This window comes from Gopherus evgoodei, chromosome 9, assembly GCF_007399415.2.
Source record: "Gopherus evgoodei ecotype Sinaloan lineage chromosome 9, rGopEvg1_v1.p, whole genome shotgun sequence".
Classification (NCBI taxonomy): domain Eukaryota; kingdom Metazoa; phylum Chordata; order Testudines; family Testudinidae; genus Gopherus; species Gopherus evgoodei.
The window spans coordinates 17,617,875-17,642,615 of record NC_044330.1 but is presented as its reverse complement, the minus strand read 5'-3'; the positions used below and the strand labels follow the sequence as shown (position 1 = coordinate 17,642,615).

The 24,741-nt window shown below is 40.3% G+C and overlaps 1 protein-coding gene across 6 annotated transcripts in view; it reads right to left on the bottom strand.

Moving 5' to 3' along the window:
• Window positions 1-24,741, bottom strand: part of MECOM (MDS1 and EVI1 complex locus) — a 481,835-nt gene that overhangs the window by 262,397 nt on the left and 194,697 nt on the right. For all 6 annotated transcript variants that reach the window (XM_030575491.1, XM_030575493.1, XM_030575497.1 and 3 more), the window contains exon 2: window positions 995-1,332. In XM_030575491.1, the coding sequence (XP_030431351.1) occupies window positions 995-1,332 (338 nt within the window). The remainder of the gene's footprint in view (window positions 1-994; window positions 1,333-24,741) is intronic.

Below are 24,741 nucleotides of genomic sequence, written 5' to 3'. Positions count from 1 at the left end.
AACTTGTGGCTGGTTATTAAAAGTACATCTATACTGCAATTAGACACCGATGGCTGGTCCAGGCCAGCTGACTTGCATTCACAACTTGAATTTAAGGGGCTGTTAACTGTGGTGTAGACATTCAGGCGGGACTCCAGCCAAGCCTGAACATCTACCCTAAGAAGGCACACAATGGGTCGGGAGGGCACATGGAGCCATGAACAGAACCCCTCATACTCCCCAGAGTGCAAGGGCTAACTACCCCAAAAGGAGAAGAAAGGAGCTAGAGTCATGACCCTGCCACCCATAAAACCAAGCAGCGCTGATCAGTCATAGGGAGGAGCACACACTGCCTTCCTTCAGGCTGTGGAACTATGTTGCATCCTGTAGGGCACTGGAAGGCCTCCATGAGGCACAATGCCACCTCCAATGTGGGGCTGTGCTTAGGCTCAGGACCCAATCCTACTCCCATCAAAATTAATGGTAAAGAGCCCATTGACTTCAATGGAAGTAGAATCAAGACCTTAGGCTTCCAACTCTGAAAATCATCATGTCTTGCAGCTGTAATTTACCAAACAACGATGCCTTTAAGGCCTTTCTAAATCAGTGATTCTGGTGACTAAAAGAAACTTCCAGATTTTTTAAAATTAGTGCCATAAGTTCATCTGCAGACCTCTCTCCTAGTCCCATGTTATATTTCAGAGCTTCATGAAAACAAACCGTTAGTGCCACATAAAAGTTCAGATAAGTGACTACCTCCTCTTCCTACCACAGAAGAGAGACAGGATTTGAAGTTTACATGTGAAGAATGGTGGTGATTCCCTGCATGTTTTCATATGTGCATGTATACTTTTATTTTCTTCCATAAAATGACAAAAGACTAAATCTAGCAGTTCTTATCCACGCAAAATAACCATTGACTTCAGCATCATATCCTCTTACTCTACAAATACATCTGAGTTTGTAAACTTTAATGACAATTCAACAAAACAAAAGAATTTAAAAAGTTTCTTACCTCCCAACCATAACTGGGATCTTTCAGATTTGACTGCTGCTCTCCCACGTATGGCCCAAATTTTTCACCTACTTCAATCTTCCTTTTCGTCCATATTCCTAATCCTGCTCCAGGAACATTTGACTCTCGGAGCTCAAACTCTGAAGGAATGGGAATGTTATCGGGAATGTATATGGGAGCCTTGTAAGGAGACCCCTCCTTTGGTGTGAATGCTTCACTGGATGTTGCTGGAGAAGATGGCTCTTGGACACTGAGGGACAGTTTACTAGCCTCTCCGTCAGCCTCTGACATTTCCTCCAAAGGAACTTCAGGGAAGCTTTCATATAAACATTCATCACCTGAAAATGAATCCAAATGTTAGGGACTGTACTAGCCAAATGTGCTGAAGGGTTTTGCACTTTAAACCCTTTTAACTTGTATATTAAGCAGAAAAGGCAGTTTGCAGGTTCTACGGCACCTTCATCAATCGCTAATACTGCGTAGAGCTTCATCCTGAGAGGTGCTGAGCAACCTCTCTGTTGTGGAACTGTGTATGTTCATCACGTCTCAGAACCAGATCAGAGGGCTCTTACCATCCAAAGTAGTTTGCACACTAGTACACAAGCACTGTCAGCAGTGAATGAATTACATACACATGTACATAATAAGCAAACCCAGTTGCCCAATATGGTCTGCACATAGCACTTTAAACAATTTCCTCTTTGAAATTACTATTGAAAACTGGTGCTTATAAATCACAAATGAAATCTCAGCCAAAGGAAAACTGGGAAGGCTTTACTGGACTTTCTTTCACTAAGGGGACAATGGCTCAGATACAATCTAAATTATGGGGCAAAAAATGTGATGGCCTCAGATTAGTCTTTAGAAGGGAAGCAGCCCACCACGCAACTGCTGGCCAGATCCTCAGCTGATGTAAATCAATCCAGCACCAATGACTTCAATGGAATTACAGCAAATTACACCTACTGAGGATCTGGCCCAAAAAGTCACCACATAAGGGGCATGATTCAGCACAGCTCACATCATAATATTCAAGTAGTCCTTCCCCATGTCCAAAAAGTCAATTTTTCTTCCAAAAAACTATTTAGGTCCTTGTTCAACAAGGTACTTAAGCACAGGGCTAACTTTAAGCATGCATTTTAGCACTGTCACACACTGAATGTTTTTCCACTGATAAAATGTCATCTATCATGCCTTTATTACATATTACCTAACAATTTTATGTCTACATTTTCAAGATTCTGCCACTTATGACAACAAACATTGAGGCATAACAAATCATTTGAATACATCACCCCTGGCATGTACCAGATACTTCATCTGCAGGCAATATATTCACAGCCCTGAATTGTTTTTCTTCCTCTAATACGGAGCTAACTAAAGTCACACAGACATCATATAGAAGTTCAGCTACACATTTCCCTAAGCTTTGTTTTGGCAACTTTCATCTACGCTCTAAATAATTGGACCCCCCATATCAACTAGTTTGTTTATCACTTTTCTAAGGACCATCCTTCAGAGAAGTGCAAAATCCATGGATTAATTCAATCACCGGGATGCTAGACAAATGCATAGAAGGATTTTTCATCATTGTTTCTGTTTCAAAAATCTGTTCTTTGGGAGCTCAGGTTGAGTGGAGTTCAGCAGGGATGGCCTGATCCTGAAGGCTGCTAAGGACTGATGAAAGAGCTGCTGAGAGGCAAAGTACTAGCATTCGACACTAGCTGTTTGCTTAGCATCTGCACAGGGCTTTATACTACTCCCACTGATGTTCGTGGCAAAACTCCCATGAACTCTAAAAGGAACAAGATCAGGCCTATGACCATGCTGCACTGAGTAGAGAGGAAGAGAGGCCATGAGAGGGACAGGAATCAAGATGTGGTCAGAGTGCAATGGTTAACTTCAGTCCTCTGCATTGAAATGACCTGCCTAGCAGTCATATTTTATGATATTCTGTTGCACCTTCAAGTGCCACTTTGCCTAAGCATGCAGAAGAGCTGAGTTTAGGAGAAAGCAAGAGCAATGGTGGCTATGAACCACAGTCACAGAAACATCTCCAAAATTCCCATGAAGTTGTGTCATTCAGAGTGCTCCTCAGTGCTCCAGGGCATCTGCTGGGACCGCTGGGCTCACTGCTATGTAGCACCCTTCCCCTCCAATTACTTAATATTATCTATTTAGATTGCAGCGATGCCCAAAACATTCCAGGTGTTGCAAAGACAGAGAAAGGCACAATCCCTGCCCCAAAGAGCACAAAGATAGATGAGGGGTGGGGAAAAGGAAATCACATAAAAGGAGAGTGATCAGGGTGACAATAGCACATGGCTTGTGAGCAATGGCAAAGATTCTCAAAGAGGCCTGAGGGAGTTAGGCAACCAAATCCCCTGAATTTCCCTAAGATAAGGATGCCTAACTCCCCTGTCAGTTTGTTGCTCCCCACTTCACTACATTCCTACCCCTCATACTCCCTCCTCGAACCTACCCACTCTGCTTTCCTCCACACCAATTCCCACCCTCAATTTGAGTATTCCAAAACTCCTTCCTTCCACAGCACAAAGAAGCAGTGCATGCAATTCACTCTGCATAAATGAACTCAACACCCTTCATTCCAACTTTCCCAACTTTTGGCCCTGTTACAAAGCACCCTGTCTAGTCGCTCCATCAGCTGAATGACTGAGCCTTTAAACCTTAGCAAGTATTGCACTGCAGATGTGCCATACTTAACTTCTCTCCTCCAGAGTGTGTTTGCTGCTCTCCAGTTAAATTTCCCTTTCAGTCTCAAAAGGCTAAAACCATTCATACCTCTGGTCAAACTGATCTACAGCCTTAAACGTATGGAGCCAGATCCTTAGCTGCTGTCCATTGGCTAATGGAGAGATGTCAATGGGACAATTCCAGTTTTACTCTTCTCTAGTCACACCTGTGACCCCCTTCCATGACCAGCAATTGCACTCAATGGATAATTTAAAACAAGTTGATTTTACATTTTAAATCCTGTGGTGGCAAATTGCACACATGTGGCCTTCTGCCTAAAAGCAGTGTCTGAACTGAATGCCAGGGCATCATTCTCCTAACAAGGGCAATACAATCTAAGAAAAATATTTTTAAAAACCGTTCAAAAGCCAAAAAGCTGAATTATACCTTCCGGATATTTGAAAACCATTTTTTAAAAATCACTTAGATCAGAGCTCCATTTACACCAGCTGAGGACCTGGCCCAGAGTGTCAGAAAATCTGGCGCTTCATTCTGCTCCAACTTAAGCCAATGTAAATCAGAAGTAACTCCACAGAAGTCGTTGAAGTTACACTGATATAAAACTGCTGTGAGAGCAGAATTGGGCCCCAGGGACTGTGCTTCCAAGTACAATTGTCTATACAAATAGCCAACCACTCACACATACAGTGCTGCAATTTGGAATTTCAAGCAGGACTCCTTAAGATCAAATAATTCTCTCCATTAGAAATGGGATGAAATCACTGAGGCCTCTGATAGGGGAATAGAAAAGATTAGGTAATACAGAAAACATTTCCCGCCATCAAATTCCTTGGAGCTGTTTTGCAGTAAAAACATGAAAAAAGCTTCAAAGGAAACCCTGTAGGAAAGGTTAATTGCTACTGAAAGACCAGGGTGGACACTAATGTTTGCGCTTTCTGCACTAACTTGCATGCCATCAGGAAACAGTACACGTGGCTGTGTGCTGGGGATGTGCCTGATGAAGCCAGGAGACATCCATGTGCCAAAGCTGACACCATAACCCTAACCTCTGGGATCTGGGGTTACTTTAAACAGCATGCTGGGCTTCTGTGTGGAACAGGGAGGAGGGGCTGGACTTCCTTCCACTTGGACATATGTTTAGCAGTTTAGCACGCTCTTCCCTTCCAAGGCAATTAAATAATAGGATATAGCATGTGTAAGAGCCAAAGAAGCTGATGCAGCTACAGCTACCTTACCTTCAGCTGCGGAAGCTGGTGAGTCAAATGCTTGGGGCACACAAGGCAGAGGCAGGCGTGCGGTCAGAAATGCAGTGTAAGGACATTGAGTGGAGCTGTGCCCAGGATATAGTGATTTAAAAAAAAAGAAGTGGGTCAACCATCCTAAAGTAAACTCCATATTCTCCAAATGAGAAATGGGTAAATTCCATTTACTCTCGACTACACTATTGGCTGTGCCTTTCTACAGGGCCGCCCAGAGTGGGGGCAAGTGGGGCAATTTGCCCCAGGTCCCAGGCCCCACAGGGGCCCCATGAGCCCTGGCCCGGCAGCAGTTTGGGTCTTCGGCAGTGGAGGGCCCTTCAGTGCTGCTGAAGATGTGGAGCGACTGAAGGGCTCCCTGCTGCTGAAATGCCACCGAAGACCCGGACCACTGCCGGGTGAGTACAAGCGCCGCAGCTCCCCACTTTGCCCCAGGCCCCCTAAATCCTCTGGGTGGCCCTGCCTTTCTATGGCTTGAACATCACTTGATCACATGCAGGTGACAAACAGGCATACTGGTGCATTACATGAATTAATACTAGGGATGGGCCAAACCAAAGCTCAGGGTACAAAAACACTGAAGGGATTTAAATCTGGATCCTGATCTTGATGTTCTAACTCATTTCTAATTAATAAAGTCAGGCAAATATCACTGTTTTTCATTCTCCTTTTCTCAGGCTATGTGACCTTTCTCACTTCAGCCAGTTTCTGCTGTGGGATGCATACACACAAAGCTCCCACTAACCTACACATTTATTAGCACACAACTCATAATCTGATCTTGGAGGCACGCATGTAGCCACTAACAGCAGTCAGAAATCAGACTGTTGGTTATTATGGGTGAAGGACATTTACCTAAGCTGGTAGTGAAAGCATCTGGATAACCCACTTCAGAGGCATTTCTAATTCCATTATCTTTCTGGAGCAAGAAGAAATAAGGAATGAGATAAAACTGTAAGTGCCCAGTTCCAATGAAATAGATACAGTCTGGTTCAAACTTGGCTTATTCTATCTGTAGCAACTTCACAATTGTAACAAATACCATCCTTTGTCAGGCTGGGCAGCTTTCAGCGGGATTCAGCTCAACTGCTGGGTAAGAAGAAGCCTGTCACACATCAGAATTTTGGAGCTCTGCTTGTGTATTTGAACATGTGTGATAGGAGCCTTTAATACACTGTCACTTTATTAAGGTCTTCTTGGGGACAACTAAGGATCAGAGTTAGTCATCCCCCTGAGGAAAGCCAGGATGGGCCTGGATGGGCCATGGAAGAATATTTTCAAATGGCACTACAAGGATATAGACTGGGCACTCTTAAGCGACCAGAGTCCTTCCACATTTGTTTGACCCAACATTTCTGTCCAGCTCAGGCAATACTGCAGTAATTATTTGTAAGTGTATCTGAAACAAGGCAGGCATTTCCTATTGCGTACAAATGAGACACCTTTATCTAAATTACTGTTTAAACAGGTATTTAAGAAAGGACTGTCACAGGCAGGAACTAATTGATTACAAAACACATTTACTTTAGGTCTAGAGTGGAGGTGGTCAGGAAAAGTTGGCAATCTGGGAGTTAGGCCACATATGAGCCAAGTGGGAGGAATCAGATACTTTGTGCTCAGTTTAGCGGTAGTCTCCTCCATGTCTTTTAATGGAAAGTCAGATAAAGATCCTTGCCTTTAGGAATAGTCCTCTGGATGTGAGGGTCTGGGCTGATATCTTCAGATATAAAAGAGCCACTGGCCAAGAATTACATTATTCCATATGAAAATATTATCAGCACACATACTGAAAGTGGTTTGTGCCACCCCTTATCCATAGAACTGGTCAGCAGAACTGGATATAATCCTTGTTATTTACCATTAACTGTATTGTGGCCTCAAGCTTTTAACCAGGAATTAGGACCCCGTTGTGCTAGGCACTGTACAAACACAACAAACAGAGTCCCTGCCCCGAAGAGTTTATAGTCTGAGTAGAATGTAGACATGCAGTGTTGTAGCTATGTTGGCCCCAGGACACTAGAAAGACAAGGTGGGTGAGGTAATATCTTTTATTGGACCAGCGTCTGTTGGTGACCTGAAGAAGAGCTCTGTGTAAGCCCGAAAGCTTGCCTCTCTCACCAACCAAAGCTAGTCCAATAAAAGATATTACCTCACCCACTTCGGCCATGTCTACATCTAAAATTTTGCAGCGCTGGTTGTTACAGCTGTATTAGTACAGCTGTATAGGGCCAGCGCTGCAGAGTGGCCACACTTACAGCAACCAGCGCTGCAAGTGGTGTTAGATGTGGCCACACTGCAGCGCTGTTGGGCAGCTTCAAGGGGGGTTCCGGGAACGCGAGAGCAAACCGGGAAAGGAGACCAGCTTCCCCGCGGTTTGCTCTCGCGTTCCCCGAACCACCCTGCAAACCGCAGGGAAGGAGACCTGCTTGCTCGGGGTTCTGGGAACGCGAGAGCAAACCGGGAAAGGAGACCAGCTTCGCCGCGGTTTGCTCTCGCGTTCCCGGAGCCACCCAGCAAACCGCAGGGAAGGAGACCTGCTTGCTCGGGGTTCCGGGAACGAGAGAGCAAACCGGGAAAGGAGACCAGCTTCGCCGCGGTTTGCTCTCGCGTTCCCCGAACCACCCTGCAAACCGCAGGGAAGGAGACCTGCTTGCTCGGGGTTCCGGGAACGCGAGAGCAAACCGGGAAAGGAGACCAGCTTCGCCGCGGTTTGCTCTCGCGTTCCCGGAGCCACCCAGCAAACCGCAGGGAAGGAGACCTGCTTGCTCGGGGTTCTGGGAACGAGAGAGCAAACCGGGAAAGGAGACCAGCTTTGCCGCGGTTTGCTCTCGCGTTCCCAGAACCACCCTGCAAACCGCAGGGAAGGAGACCTGCTTGCTCGGGGTTCCGGGAACGAGAGAGCAAACCGGGAAAGGAGACCAGCTTGATTACCAGAGGCTTCCTCCTTCCACGGAGGTCAAGAAAAGCGCTGGTAAGTGTCTACATTGGATTACCAGCGCTGGATCACCAGCTCTGGATCCTCTACACCCGAGACAAAACGGGAGTACGGCCAGCGCTGCAAACAGGGAGTTGCAGCGCTGGTGATGCCCTGCAGATGTGTACACCTTCAAAGTTGCAGCGCTGTAACTCCCTCACCAGCGCTGCAACTTTCTGATGTAGACAAGCCCTCTCTCTAGAATGCAGATAATAATTCACAGTTAGTTGGAGTTCACAAAAATGGGATATTACCACTGATTAGATTATTGACTGTTAGTTGTGACTAATGCTTCAGTTCCAATTTTGCATTCTAAGACATAGTTAGTGGTTAATAATGGCGTCATAGTACTAACATGCCATTATGAATGGAACAGAATTTTAGGTTCCTTTGTCTATCCGGCTTAATTCACTTATGTACATAAACTAGTAGTCACTGATTGTTTATTATATATAAACATAAGTTGGGGGCCCTCTGCAGAGGTGCTGGGCCTGATTCTGATTTCACATACACTGCTGTTAGTCAACAGTAAGTGCACTGCCTTCCATGGAGGTATACCATTGTAAATCTGGTATAACTATGAGTACAATCCAGCTCATGCTTCTGTTTTGTCTTTAAAATGACACCATGAACTTTACAATACCAGAAATATTTCCCTTATGGTGTTACAAATAACATCTAAGGTTGTTCTGTTTGAAAATACATTTCTCTATTTTTTTTTTCAGTTTGTTTCTTTTGTACATCTGACAACACTTTCTGTATAGGCAATCTCACTGTTTCACTGAAGTTTCCCCTGATGTTTGCATAGGTCTGTCACCCAGCAACAAGAGAAAAGAAAACATTTTAAAAATAAGAAGAGTAGTTGTAAAACCACAAACACTGTCAGCAAGAATAAGGGCCACATGTTGTATTTAAATCTACTTTTAAATCATTGTTTAATCTGAACTGGTGAAAGAAATTTTTTTCCCATAGTCTTCAAATATATTGCTGTTATATATATATTTGTATTATTTGACCCTAACGCAAATGTTAAAAGCAAATGAAGTTTTGAATAATTTATAAAGCCTGGTTCTGTATCCCTTACCAATATTGAGTGGTATTTATGTGAATAGTACTATGAAATTCTATTAAACTATTTGCATGCATAAGTGCTACTTAGCATGAATAACCTTTTGTTAGATAGAGTTTGTTATATATTGTCACATGTTAGCCCACAGGGCCAGAGTCTGATCTCAGTTACACTGGTGTAAATCCAGAATAATTACTTTAGACTTAGCATCAGTTTATAAATTAGGCCAGTGACTGGCCTGTTGTTAACTGAGGTTCACAGAATTTCTTCAGATTGGTATTAAAATGTAACAAAGAAAGAAAAATTTGGTCCACAGATTTTAGCATTCCTGTTATACAAGTTATCTATGTATTATGAAGCAAGATTATAAACTGTTTTTTCACAACTAATTTGATGCAGCCTCACTTTTTCCCTTGTTGCTACACAACAGAAAACCATTCTAGCACCAATAACCTCCAACATAAAGAAAATAATTATGCACATCCCACAGAAGAGGGATTTCTAGCTATAGATTGCAGATACAAAGAAATGTGAAAACAGCAATATAAAAGCAGGCAAAGTTAACCATGAGTTTGGTTTGATTTCATACTTGAAGAGTACAGAAAACAGCTACTTTTTCATGTCCTCCACTATGACTTATACTATACATATTAAAATGTGCTTTTTTCTTACAAGATTAAATAGGGAAAGAGAAATAGTGACTTCTGATTCTTCAAGGGTCAGTGCGGGGAAGGTTTAGGTCTTCAGACTTCGTCTCATTCAAAAATAATTTTAATTAAAACATAATATGAATAATGCAAAAGGATCCAGTTTTCAGAGTTCCTCTGCATATGAAAAAAAAAACCTTCACATTGAGTTGCCTTACATTTACCACATTTTATCTTAGGAAAACATGAAAATTAGTATGTTAGAGAGACATATGAGTTACTGAAGGAAGAAATTAGTATAAAATTCTGAGTACTTTGGAAAAAAACATTTATAGGAAAACAAGAAACTCTGTTATGCATACTCAAGAGCAGTTGTAGTTTGAGAGAAGACAATTTCAACATCGCTAAGAGGTGGTACTAGACTAGTAGTTAATGCAATGTCATAATATGTTAACTGCATCAGGAACTATACGTTGTTTCTGGAAATTGTCAATATCAGCTTGTACAATAACTAGTAGCATTTGGTGCTCTGTGTAGTGTCACTCATGTCTAATTGAGTAACACAATCTAACGCATTTGATGTGCACCAGACATCGTCTCTTAATTAGGATCCAGTACTGAAAGACTATGGGTCAAATTCTACTTTCATTTATATGGGTACAGCTCTCCTTGATGTCAGCGGAAGTTGCACCTGTATAACTGAGAAGCAAAACTTGGCCCTATGTGTTTCTGCACATTTTCCATATAAATTACAATATTACATGCAGCAACAAATAATTATAAATATTTGCTGGCAAAAACTGAATTTATTTACAAGTTGAATCTAATTTTATTTAAAGCTCCAGTACAACCATCTTTGGTAGAAATATTTATGTTATCTGTACTTCTGGGCTGCTAGCATCTACTGCAATCATAAACACTGTTGAAAAATTATTTGCAGTTAGCAGGGTTTAAACTACCCATTATATCACCAGCTAGTGCCTGTAAACTTTGGTGCTGGTTGATAAAGTTTCCTCAGTGGAATAAATATATATTTGACTTTCAAAATCTTTGCTGAGACACATACGGGGACGGAGGCGAATAAGGGAACAGGGAAATGCCACCTGCCTGATTGATATATTATGGGGTAGATCCTCAGCTAGTGTAAATCAATTGGGATACAATGTTTCACACTAGATGGAGATCAAGCCCATATCTATGGAACCTTTCTCTTAAATGAATGATCGCTCAATTTATTGAGCTTAGTGAAATATTAAAATTGAATGAAGCTGCTATAGTTAATATATACTCATTAGCCTCAATGACCATACTCATTATATGTATCAGGTTCAGAGAAAAAAAGTCTGCTGTGAAATTTTAAGCATTAGGTACAGGCCTCAGTTGGAGGTAGGATAATGGACTTGATAGACCACTATTTTGATCCATAATGTTTTGATCACTGTTTGGTTGTTGTAGTGGTAAACAGTACGTATAGTTTCACATACATTTCTTAAGCTGTTATACTGCTGAAAATTAACATGTTCAGTTGAAAACTAAGGAAAGGACCCTTTAATTTGAATTGATGAAACAACGTCAATATGTGCTTTTAATTTCTCAGTCTAGTAAACTAGGGATAAAATTTAAGTATATCTCTAATCTATAATGAGATATAAACAATAATGCACTAGAACAGAAAACTAGTGCTGCAAAACAATATTTTTAACTCAAAATTATTACTTAAATCTACAGTATATAAGCCACATGAATGAAACTTTATTGCAATGTAATAAATCAGTGTAACTGAACTTTTTTTTTTTACACTCATTAGTACATCTCTTCCGTTTTAAACTGAGATGGAAATCACATGCCTCTTTCTAACGGAAAACAGTAATAAAAGATGACTATTGCACCGAATCATAATGAAGACAGATAACAGAGTGAATTATAAAACAAAGGTTATAGATAGAGACTGAGCCTTGTAGAGGTAATGGCTTTTAATTGGACTGAGTTTATCATATTTTCAGAGGTACAGCAGAACCAGAGGAAAGGATTAGAATTATTTCCACGTTTCATTATTTGGCATAATGAGAAAACAGAGGGAGGTCCACAACCCTGATGCGTATGGTAAGCCACAGGAGATGTTTAACATGTCAGTATCTGGTAGTGTAAGGTTCTAAGACACAAATGTATTTGCTCCATTATAATGCAGCAAAGTGTAATCACTTGAAAAAAAATGCCAGGTCATGAAGTTTTGTTTGGCAAGGGCACTAAGAATAAAAAAGGAGTTTAACCCCTTGCTGCCAACAGTCACCACAGTTCTTGCCCATGACTACTAATGCATTTGCTTTTAGGAGTCAAGCAAATCTCACTCTAAGCTCCAAGAAGTTAATGGAAATGATTGGTCAAGGGTCAGCAATCAGAGTAATTTAATGTTCTAGTTCCCAAAGAAAAGTGTTTCCACTTATCCACATAGGTGAGATTCTCTTCTCACTTACACCAGAGTGCAATCCCATTGAATTCATTGATGGGGCACCACAGAAACTTCAAAGGGAATTTCACCCATACTGCCTGACTCACAAAAGGCCATGCAAGCCATATGTTTAAACTCCACTGGAGTCGAGATGGGAAATGTTACAAGTACTAAAGTCACGTAGAGCTCGTTGTCTTCTAATGAAGGGATTGATTCTATATAGCTCAGGTGAAGAGTTTTTTACAGATAAGCACATGGTAAAAAAAGGGATGAGAGCAAGGGAACAGAGGACCTAATTAATGAGGTAGAAAGTCTCAGGAATGAGGGGACAAAAGAATGGAAGAAAGTATGAAAACAGTAGTTGGGGAAAGATACAAAAGGATTATTAAGAAGAGCAGTCCAGGTAGAGCACAGGCAGTGCAAAGCAGGAGGAAATGAGATCCGAGATGAAGATTACCAGATAAGGCCCCGGGTACATGGCAGATTTGTTGACAGCAGGGGTCTTTGAGGGTGTTTAAAATGTGGTGTATGGACTGGAATTTACAGAGTTATGAGACATTCTAATTCTTTATTAATATTTAAAAAACAAACTTCTCATGGAAATATAGAAAAACTGACAAAGTAAAAATGCATGTTCACCCACTATTCTATCCTCATTCTATACAGGTTCTTATACTGCATGCTTCACCATAGTATCTGAGCGCCTTTTGGTAGCGGACTATTGTGGACTCATTGCCATGATTATAAAACTGTTTTTAGGGGCGGGGAGTATGTGTTATTTTTTGGTTTTTTAAATGCTTAAGATCAGTAATAACCTACTTTTATTATTGTTGTTGTATCCCTAGGGTTGGACCCAGGCAAAATATGCCACAAGTACCAGTCAGAGTAGTATGCACCCACCTTTTATTTGCCCATAGGGAGGTTCTGCAGGTGTTTGCTAGATGCTGCAGGAATTCACCTTCAGAGCTCTCCACATGTAGTATCCATAGTCTCCTAAACCTACAGTAGTGCAAGTGGGAAAATGTGCTTGCCATCCCACACATACCTGTTTGTGCAGTATACCCAGGCATGAAGTGTTAATAGATCATGGTGTTTACTTGGGATAAATTAGCTACAACACAATGGCAACCGACGCTGTTGTACAACCAAATAGACAGCTCTTTAATTATGTTATTACACTGAGAGAGTCTTAATTATATTTGGGTGTCACTGTAATACAATGTAGTTAAGTCCTTGAAACCCTAATAGAAACAGTGGTAACCAATACACTAATCAGAAAAAGTACCAAATAATTCATCATATAATGCTGTCCACTGGAAAAGCACCAGGGCCTGTCAAGAGTACTTTCCAGCATTCATTTGTAGGGGAAATTCAAACTCACAATTTTCCCTGCAAGTTCTAGCTACTTCTCAGCAGACGGCACTATAGCCGTATCTCTGCAAGGTCATAATAATAATAAACAGAACATACTTAGCTGATTGGAAAAGTCATGAATCTTAAGAAGAGCCTATCCTTCATACTATAGATGGGGATATATTCTGTCTTACTGGAGTACATTAAGTATATTTATATCTAGTTTTGTATGGCTCAAAGGTGATCATATTTTCAAAACCAAAAGCAGGAACACTTGCCACACCACTTTTTTGGGTTGTGAAATACTCAGTAAAAAATACACTTTTTTTAAATGCAGCCTAGTTGCACACAGTTTTTTTTTTAGTGCATACTAGTTGCAAACTAACACAAACAGTTTGCAAAATCCAGTTCTAACTCACTGAGCTACTTAACTGTCCTTATCTCTTCCCTGCAAATCTTAATGAGCAGGGTATTCTTGTTGGTTGCCTCTGGACTTTTCTCTTATTGAGCTTTGCTCACTAGGTTTCTAAATTCACTACATTTTTTTCCCTAGAATGTAACACTATTGTATGTGCAATACGTGTCAGTAGTTCTTAATTTAGGCCCAATTGCACTTCTTGTTGGGATTTTTTTGTTTCTTTGTTTTTATTTTAGTGGGGTTTTTGTTTTGTTTTTTCAGTTTTCCCTGAAAATCTTTAGGTTCCTCCTCTATTTCTTGCCCATTTTTTCCTTTCTCACCACCCCCCTCTTTTTTCATATTTCCATTTTGTCACTGAAAAAGTGGTAAAAAAAGAAAAAATATAGAAAAAGTGGCAACAAATCCTAATACCCCCCAAATACCTAATACCCCCCTCCCCTGCATATTAATGTTTTTGTTTTTTCACTAAAGATACTGCACAATATCAAAAGAAATTAATTTTTTTGCAGAAATTAAGTAAATCCAGGACAGTCTCTCCTCTTTATCATAAAGTTGTTGTTATGTAATTTAGGAAATTCTTTGATGTATGTTTATTTGTAGGGGGGGTTACTCAATAATTACATGAATATTTAAATTCCCCCTCCCCCGGGTCTAGCTATCAAAAATTATTCATCACCACACTCTTCACTGTATGCTCACTATATGCTTCACTTGTTAGCATCACTTTATCTATTTCAGACATACAGTGACATCCCTCCCTTTACTTCACCTTTTTCTATCTCTCCTACAGTGAACTAATTATATTCATTTGTACCAACATTCCAGGACTGAAAATCCCTCCACTAAATTAAGTTACAATTAGGCCCACTGAATCTTAATCTCTATCTGTACTACTTCTAGCTCTTATCACTTACAGTGCTGACGAAAAAATCATACAAATGGGGGGGATTGCCAAAAAATGCAGATACAGGTCAACCAAAACTATTCCTCTTTTTTTTTTTACTTCCAGAAATGTCAAAACGTTGTTTTAGAATTTCCAGAATGAAATGTTACAACTTTTTGTTTCAGAAAGATGTTTCATTTTGAAATTTCCCTAAATTTTATTTTAAAAAACCACTCCAAAACATTTTAAAGGCCTGAAAATGAAATGTTTAATTTCAGGCTAAACAAAATGTTTTGTTCAACTGAAAGCAAACAATTTTTGAATTATTTATTCTGTTGTGAAGTTTAAAAAATGTTTGTTTCCATTCAATCCAAAACATTTTTTTTAATTTTTCAGTTCAGCCACTGAACTGAATAATCTGTTATTCACTCGGCTCTGTTCGTTTGTGTCTCATGTTCCTTGTATTCAGATGCAAACTCTTTGGATGCTCACACACCAATGCTTTTCTCATTCTTCATCAGGGCAACTTTGTCTTCTACCTTACTTTGCACATTGGAAATGCACTAAATTCCTGATTACTTGAGCAAAACAAAAGGTTCCCTCTTCTTTCATCAAAGTATCAGAAGCCACAGCACAAGCCACTGGCTTCTTTATCACAGATTCTTCAGATGTTGCAGACTACAGGAAAGGTTCTGATTGCAGTATATAGCAAAGAATAAAACTCAGCAAAAACAGCTGGAGAGAAAAGCAAGTTGAGAAGGTATTTCCATACACACAGGAAATAAAGGGATGAAAACCTTCCTCAGCTCTTTCTTGACTGGTCTGAAAGGCAGTGTGTCCTGTTGGACCTAACATACATGGTAGTCACAAGCACCTGGATTCTAAGTGAAGCTGTGCCACTAGTTCACACTCACGAACTAGATCAAGTCACAACCTGTAAGGTTTCCAATTTTGAACAGGGACATAATACTACTTAGGGTACGTCTACACTTTGAGCTGGAGATGTAGATTCCAGCTCAAGGAGACATACCTGCACTAGCTCTGATCAAGCAGCACGACCAGTGTTTTCCTCAGAAGGATATTATGATGATTAGTTAATGACTTTCTGGTGCTCTGAAGATGTAAACAGTATGGTATGTAAGTGCTAAGTATTACTCTGCTAGCTATGGTCCAAATCACGTAAGAGTGACCAATGTTTGGCAATGTCTAGAGCTTGATCATGCTCACACCGGTGTAAATCAAGAACAGACTCACTGAAATCAATAGTGTGAAACCAAAATCAGGGCCAAAATCAGTTAACAAGTTTGATCTATTTTGATTTACAAAGTGGGGTGGCAGTAGGCATGGTAGCTAGTTTATTTTATATGGCTTTCAGGACAACATTTCAAACATTTTATGGCTATTAATTGATATATTCACCGTAAAGAAAGTAAATTGCTAATATAATTTATTCCATTCTTTGTTTCAGGCCTTGAATCACTTTTTACCAAGCTGTTGATTTTGGAGAAGCTGAGAGACCTTTGTAAGCTGCTAAGAGGGAGTAATAAAAGAGCATTTAAAAGGCTTCTGGTTCATCCCAATAACTTGGAAACTCGTTTGATAAACAATATTTTTTCAGACTGGACAGTCTTCATAAGTTTTATTGTTATTCATGTGCAGTTTGACATATGACACCTTAAGTAAATATTAAGAATTTTAGTGGACCAAATTCAGTCCTGATGTAATCAAATGCCACTCCATTATAGAATTTGGCTTGTACAGTGCTTTCAGTCCCAAAGGATTCCAAAATACTCTACAACCTCAAACTGATACAGTTATTATATAGAGTAATTCTATTCAAGATTTTACACTACTACAAACTAATGTTATTAGAAAGAGTATTTAACTGTATATATATTTATATTTAAATACTGTTTATAATAAAACAAGATTGTGTGTGTGTGTGTGTGTGTAAAAAAGTACAAATATATTGTTTTGATCATATTAAAAAATTCTCACAACCATTTTTATTGAGAGGCTGTAATGCCTCCATTCAGTAGAAACTGGTTATAATGGTCAGTGCAATTAGCAAAGCCTAGAGACTAAGATTAGAGAGACAAGGTGTGTGAGGTGAGGTAATGTACAGTAAGACTGAGCAACACTTTCAATTATAAGACACTTTTTCAGTAGCTTATAACTTTGCCAAACTTAACTATTTGGGCTGAAATTTTCTATTCTGGGTGTGGGGGTGTGTATGTTTAAATGTATAAAATGGTACAGGTATACTTGGTCCTGTCTCAGTGAAAGGACTTGATGTCTAGAGGTCCCTTCCAGCCCTACATTTCTCTGATGCTATAAAGGGCCAGTCCTACATGTTTTCTCCCAGTCAGAGTTTTGCCCAAGTAAGGATTGCAGAGTCGGCCCAATGTCATTGCTGGTCCAGCTACATTAGCTGTAACAGTGGCACAGTCCAAATAAATACTATTTGTTGTTTAAAGTGCAAGTCCTAGCAACTTCTTTAACAGGAGCATTTGGTAGCTGACACGTCTATGGATGTTTTAAATCATAAGGGCATCTACTCTATTCTGTTCTTCATGTGTTTGTGTGAGAAGTTCTTTGTCATTTCAGACCCACCTGTCTGAGAACTTAGAAATCAAAAACAGGAGTAACTCTCGAATTTCACCTCAATTTAATCCATCACAAAAAGTGCTCTGTATAAAAAAAACACCAGGACATTTAAACAAAGTGACACAGATCATCAGCAGATCAACTGAAAATGACAGCTCAATCAAACAAATGTATGTTGAGAATTTCCACAGGGCAGCTCTAGCTGCAGCCAAACCAAATTTGTTTAGTATACATAAGTTAGCTGCTTAGAAACATTCAGTATGCTGCTAGCCAGACGATGACTTGCCTAGATAAACATCTATTTAACCAAATATCCCCATCCGTGAAAGTGTTAGCAGAGTTTTGATGCATTCTCCTAGTTCCTTAAAAATATTATTTCACTCCAGTACCAACCCATCCATATGGCATGTATATAAAAATAACTAAACACTCCTTTTAAAAAACATTATGAGCACCAAAAGAGAGCAAAAACTCTATAACCCTGATGGAGTGCTACTGTCAACCAATAAATTCACTAAGCGGCATTAAGGTGGATTGCAAATTACGAGCTTAGGAAGCACCAGAGAAATGTGCACATCCTATGTCATATATCAAATATAGGAGGTGTGGGATTTGTCTGATTCTTCTTTAAGGCACAGTTCTCCCACAGTAACAGTCTACAGAGTTCTTATAGGTGACTAAAATACATATAAAGTTAGGCCAAAATTAGACACCTAAATAAAAGTGGCCCAATATACAGAGATGCTGAGCACTGACTTCAGTGGGTGTTTAAAATCTCTGGAAATCAACTCAAATGATATGGGTAAAATCCTGGCTTCACTGAAATCAATGGCAAAACATCAATTGACTTCTGTGGAGCTAGGCACCTAAATATGGACTTATGAATAGACTAGTAAAGAGCAGAAAAAAGTGATCTGGACAGCTAATTTATATTGCAGTATAAGTTATAATTATGCACATTTCAAGGAAGGTTCTACTTTATTTTTTATTTGATATCTGCTCTTCAAACATTTGTCAAACGAGAATGATAATGAAGCATCTTTTTCAATGGACATCTGTTTACTATTTAACTTCCACAAGGAGAATATTTAGAAAAAAACAAATACAGCAAATTGGAAGGCATGCGGTGCTCATTCCTCTTGTCATTTTCACATGAAAATCAGAGCTGTGTGTGTTTATACTGAAGAGTGAATGGAAGTTTAGGGGTTTGCTGTGGCATATTTCTTATCCAAGTGACACACCAGAGGTGGATAATGAAATAACTGACCCCTTAACAGCTCTGTACCCAACATAAATGCTGCTTGGATAAGAGAGGTCCAAAACTATTAGCTATCTGAGGATTCATTTGTAGCAATAATTTTGACTCCAGCATTCAGTGTTGCTGCTATCTCCTACCGTCTCCACCACACCATGAAGGGCAGCCAGTCCCTGGCCCTAATGCAGATGTGTGGAGTGATGCAAGGAGCTTCCATTGTCCATCCCCTTTTTGCACCACACAAAAGGGATAAGGTCATGGGTTGCCAATTTTGGCTGGACATTTTCCTGGAGGTTTCATCGCATGACATAATCTTTAATTAAAGATTAATCTTCAGTTCCTGGAGACTCCAGGACAATCCTGGAAGCTTGGCAACTCTAGACACAAGGATAATTTCAGACCCTGTTCTTTTGAGAGTGCAGGGACCGCTCTCTTTATGCATCCCCATGCAGTAGGCACTGAAAGGTGTAGGGAGGAGTGGAGACAGAACCCTTCTGCAGCTCCCTCTAGGCTGGTGCAACTCTGCACTGCCCCCTATTGAAGTCTGTAGGTAAATGACAATCTGGCCCGAAGAGGTAGATGGGGAGCCTAATTCTGGGCTCACTTATGAATCAGGAGTGATTAGTGAAGCTAGTGGAGCTTCAGTGGAATGAAGCTGGTGTGAAAGAAGAATCAGACCTCAAAGATGAGCAATGTAAATAAAGAAAGCTTGATTCTTTGCTGAACTAGTGTGAGAGAGAAGAGTATTAGTGATGCATAACAAAGTGTTGATATCCTGTAGTCCTACTGCCACCTGAAATATATTATTAGTGTTGCAGTTTACGACACTGCCAACTCCCATGATTTTATCATGAGTCCCACAATATTTGGTGCTTATATGAAGGCCCCAGGTGCTGGAGGCTTGGGAAACAAGAATCTCAGCTTTCATTTTTTTAAAAATGAAATTTTTAGCCCTTACAGCTGCTGGGGAAACGCTTGGAAATGTGAACCCTAATGGTTCCTACACCAGAAAGCAAATAAAAAGCATGCAAAATGTATTATTTTTTAATGTCTCATGATTGTTTTAGGCAGTCTGAGTATTTTGGGGAGCCTGACTCATGATTTTTTAATGTTTGTGGTTGGAGATATCATTTCATTTATAAAACAACTCCTCCCTGCCATGTCACCAAGAAAGCTGTCCACTGACTTCTAACAAACAGAAAGAAAACCCCAATGTGATCAAAGGTAAACTAACTAAAAATCAGAGATGGTCCTGAGTGGCAAAGTTTGGATCTGGATCTAAACCTGACTTCTGTCAAAGTTCAGGATGAGGAAGATGGTGTTTGGATCCTGGGCTCAAGTTTTGGCCTATTTCCATTAAAAACTAGAAAAACAAACCTTGGACATACGTCACTGGAGGAAAGAGAGAGCAGAGTACCGTGAAGGAAATCTATGATCAACATTAAGCAATGTGTATGAGACCCAGGCTAGCATTCATGTGCTTTGCTACACATAGAGTTATGTAGTATGTTGCCACACTTGCCTGACCAAAGATTTCCAGTAGGCATTCTCTTTTTAAAAGCAGGAATTTTCAAATATCTGGCAACAAAAAGCTACATTTTCACTTGCTGCTGTTTCCCAGAGCACAAAAGAGCCACCTGACAACATGACGCAGACATCACAACATTCAAAGGAGGCATTGCTTTTGATTATGCATAACTATTCTTTTCCTTTCCCCTGCCACTGCAGTTGAAAACAACAAAAAACAAAACAGGCTGAAGACACAAGCACAACAGGGAAGATCTAAACAACAAGAAGTGATTGTGAAAGTTAAACCACACAAAAACAAAGGAAACTGTAATTCCAAAGAAACCAACCAAAACAAAATAAAATAGGAAAGGAAACTCAAACAACTAACCCCAGAAAATCCAGAGTAAACAAATCAAGGATCTTTTACGTTTTCTTTGCTTTCTCTTTCTGAGCTTCCAAGTATCTTCAAAGTGTATGTCAGACTCATGGGAGACATTAAACCACACAGTCAGCAACCCAACTTGGATGATCTGTATATCAGGCTTGGCTTCTAGTGTCTTCTTTCTAATGGAGCCTTTCCCCAACTCACACAGCCAGATGTGAGCTGTATTTACTAGCTCACCAAACAGCACATGCTTTGATTTGGTTAGGGAGGGTCGGGTAGAGGGTTAGAGGCAGGGCTGCAGATTTTTCGGGGCATTTTTGATCCTATATCGTGGAGCAGTCACAGTAAATTTAGTAAAAGTCACAGGCTCAGAAGGAAATGCTGTATAAAGGCACTTCAATTTACAGTGAGGGGCCACATGGGGGACAAGGCAGACCCTACCCTCAGGGGCAGGGCTGGAAAGCATGCCCACCCCTCACTCACTCTGCAGCAATGGTTTCTGTCCCATGTGGCTGGCCCAGCTCCCCACTCTGAGCATTGCAACCTGGCGCACAGGGTCGCAGCAATGCTCAGGTTTGGCCCAGTTGCCCCTCTGTCATGACCCCACAGCCCTAGATATAGGATATATGGATCATAGCTGTTACAAAGGAACTAAGGGTCAGATTGTGAACCCCTTATTCACACTGGTGAGCAGTTAGTCACACATGCAGCCCCACTGTAGTCAATGAGGCCTCTCGTGAGTAAGGTGATTTAGTCCTTAATAAGTTAAATGCACCAGTGTAATGAACAAAACACACCATGACCAGTGGCAATCTGATTCTCCAATTATTCTAGCATGAATCCATGTAGGAAACTGGGTGGTTACCTCTTATTCAAAGAAGGTCCTTCCCTTTTTTGCATTAGAGGGGCCCAATTTTCAGAGGTGCTGATAACCAATGGCTCTAACTCTAAAGCAGTAGGAGTTGTGGGAGTTCAGCACTCTGGAAATCATGGTCGGTATGTGATGTTAAGCACCCAAAAACTAAGGCACCCAAAATCAGGGCTATATTTTAAATTACTGGCCTAACATTTTGTGACTCTGCAATTTTCATAGTTTGGTTATTCCACATATAATGTCAATTGAAGTTACAACAGTGCTGTAAATGATAGCTCTCATTAAGAAATAACTACAAAGCCCATTTTGTATGGATAGCTGAATAGGCTCATGGCAGACACCAACAAGCTTAAGCAGAGACTCATTTATGAAGATACATATGGGTTAAACAATCATATTTGGTAGAAAACTCTTCCCGTAACCATGATCTACACACAGAGATCTGCACAAATCAAAGCACAGGATACATTAGGATTTCCACCGCATTCTTTAGGCTCAGAGATCTGTCAATATTTTGCACGTAAGCATGGGGATCTTCAAAAGAGCAGTTTTTGTCCCAAAGAATGTATAAAACAATCACTACACAGGAAAATAATGAAAAATTTCTCCTCCTGAACAAACACATCAGAAATATAAAGCATAAATATTAAAAAAGGAATAAAAACTTCCCAAATAATGGATCAAGGAAGTTATCACAAGCAGATTAAATACCTTGAAGCACTTTCAAATTCTATCATAACAATAAATAATATTCCACACTTGCATCTTGGACAATAGTCGACAGACAGAAATATTATCTATACAAAGTAATGCAGAGAAACAAAACAGCCAACATAAATGGTGGTCCAGCAGGTTTGGGCTGGCAGGCTTTTCTTCCTTGTCCTCATATTTACGGAGTGGGATTTTCAACAGTGTTCAGTGTTGGCTTATCTCTAGTCCCGTTAATGTCAATGAGAACTGAACCACTGAGGATAGTGGGAGAAAAATTAGGCCCACCTGGAACACTTTTGAAAATCCCAACCCAGGAGGCCTAGATGCCAATATATAAAAGAGAATATTGAATAGCAGCAGGTAGAGTGGGCAGCGTGTGGTTTTCCCATCCCATGAAAAACGTTGAGATTTCTAAAAATTTCATTTTCTGCATCTAGACAAAACCAAGACTTCTGATGTTTTTCATGAAAAGAGAGAGAGAGAGAGAGAGAGAGAGAGCTCTCCACTTCTGAACAACCAGCAATGTGACAATTGGGGCACGCACTTGGAATGTGGCATACCTGGGTTCAAGTACCTGTTCTGAGTTAGGCAGAGCAGGGATTTGACCCTGAGTCAATCAGCTCTACCAACGATCACAAATTCCAGCCCCATAACTGAGGGAGTATTGACCGGCTCAACTCTGAAACAATCTGGAAAAATATTCACACACTCAGCAGAGAAGACAATGAAAATGGTCAAATATGATACACACAGGATTAAAGTGATGCTCAGAAAAGGGACTCTGAAAATGATACCATGAGACGCCATATTCATTCTCAGATTCTCAATAGCCTGGGATCTGGAAAATCAAGCTATGTTCTTTCTGCTTCTTACATCATTAGCTGTAATGAAAGCCTTAGCCACTAGAACTGAGCTGACAATTTTGTTCATGATACAACTAGACAGAAGAGAATCCAGCTCAGACTTCTACAGTTGTACTGGTCTTGCACTGCTAACAGAGATATATACTGCTTTGCTCATGGAAGCAAATATTTATTTTTTTCTATTGATTTTGGACTCCTTTGGAAAAAAATTATTGTTTAGTGTGATCATTTTTAGGTATTTTAAAAACCAATACAATGCATCAAATTCATCTATTGTGCAATTCCACTCATCTACTGGGAAAGACAGAGCTGCAAATTCAGAGCTTACATAAAGGAATTTGAGTCTGCTACCACATCAGCTGCAGAAATATTCAGCTGCCTTGGTGGCACCATCTATTAGGGCAGATGAAACACCAGTATAATGCTATAAGAACTGATTCTCCTCCCATTTATACCAGGTTTAGACTCACTTTAATGGAGTCACTCCTGATCTACACCACGGTAAAAGTAGTATCAGGCCTTTAGAATGTGTGCAATTCCTTCTGACACCAAGTGCAGCAAAAGATGCACTATAAGCCCAATGAGCACTAAATGCTACAATTCTATATGCAGTTTATTATGGGATACTCTTACTTCCTAATACTTATTGGACCAAAGTCTCTGCTCATGTACGCCATTATAAATCCAGAGTAAACCCATTAGAATCAGAAAAGGGAGTTATTCTGGATTTACACTGGTATTAAAGGAGACCAGAATCTGGCTCATAATGTTTCCAATGCAAAACATGTCCTCTTACTGCTGTGATACCCACAGGTCTAAAATCTGACAATTGTGCTGACATAGTATAGTCATTCTATTGCTCTTAAGAAGTAGGGACTATTGGTTTTCAACAGCTGGTTGTTTCTTATGTCAAAACTTTTGATAATGCCTCAACTGAAACAACAATTTTCTTCCATATTCCCGTCATCTCATTGTCCAATCCCACACAAAGAAATTCAGTGGCAAAAGGAAGGTTGAGAAGGTATGAAGGAGATTAAAAACTACTTCCTCAGTACTACGATGGATCCTGGACCTCAGAATTCAATGCAAGTTTTGCAGTTGAGGTCAGTGGGATCAGGGTCTATTATCTGTGAGCTTTAACCATGACGAATTGTATCTTACTTCATAAATAGTTCAAATGGCTTCAGTGGAACTACTTGTGACACATTCACATAAGATCATAATGTGGTCCTAACTTAAAAGGCAGTTAGATTGAAGTTGAACTGCAAGCCACACATTGCTTTGTGATACCTGCAGTGAGCACAAGCAAACACAGCAGTCCAATTTTGCTGCGCACGGGTGCAGGGTACACCCTGCTGAACAGCATGGCTACCATGGAGGCACTATTGAAACGCACTCCAGTGCAATCCCACTGGTTCAGTTATCAATAGCACAGCTCTAGTGCAGCAACCTTAGAGAGATGAGATAGTGTCCAGGCCCCCAGTGACAAAGGCAGCACGAGAAAGTTTATCAATGGAGAGTGCTCAGTTGATTCAGAATTCACTAAAGAAAGAAAATGGGAGTGGGGAACAGAAAAAACTGCAGAAGCAATATCTCCCCTTATGAGTATCTGGGCTAGGGTTATTTCCTCAGTGGACACTGTAACAGAAATCATATCCTGGACAACTTCCTCTTAGGAAGTAATTATAGGAAACCAACAGTGCAGAAGACAAATCTATTTCTTTAACTCTGCCATATGCCATTTTTGAGGACGGAACTGGTCACATGATATGCAACTTC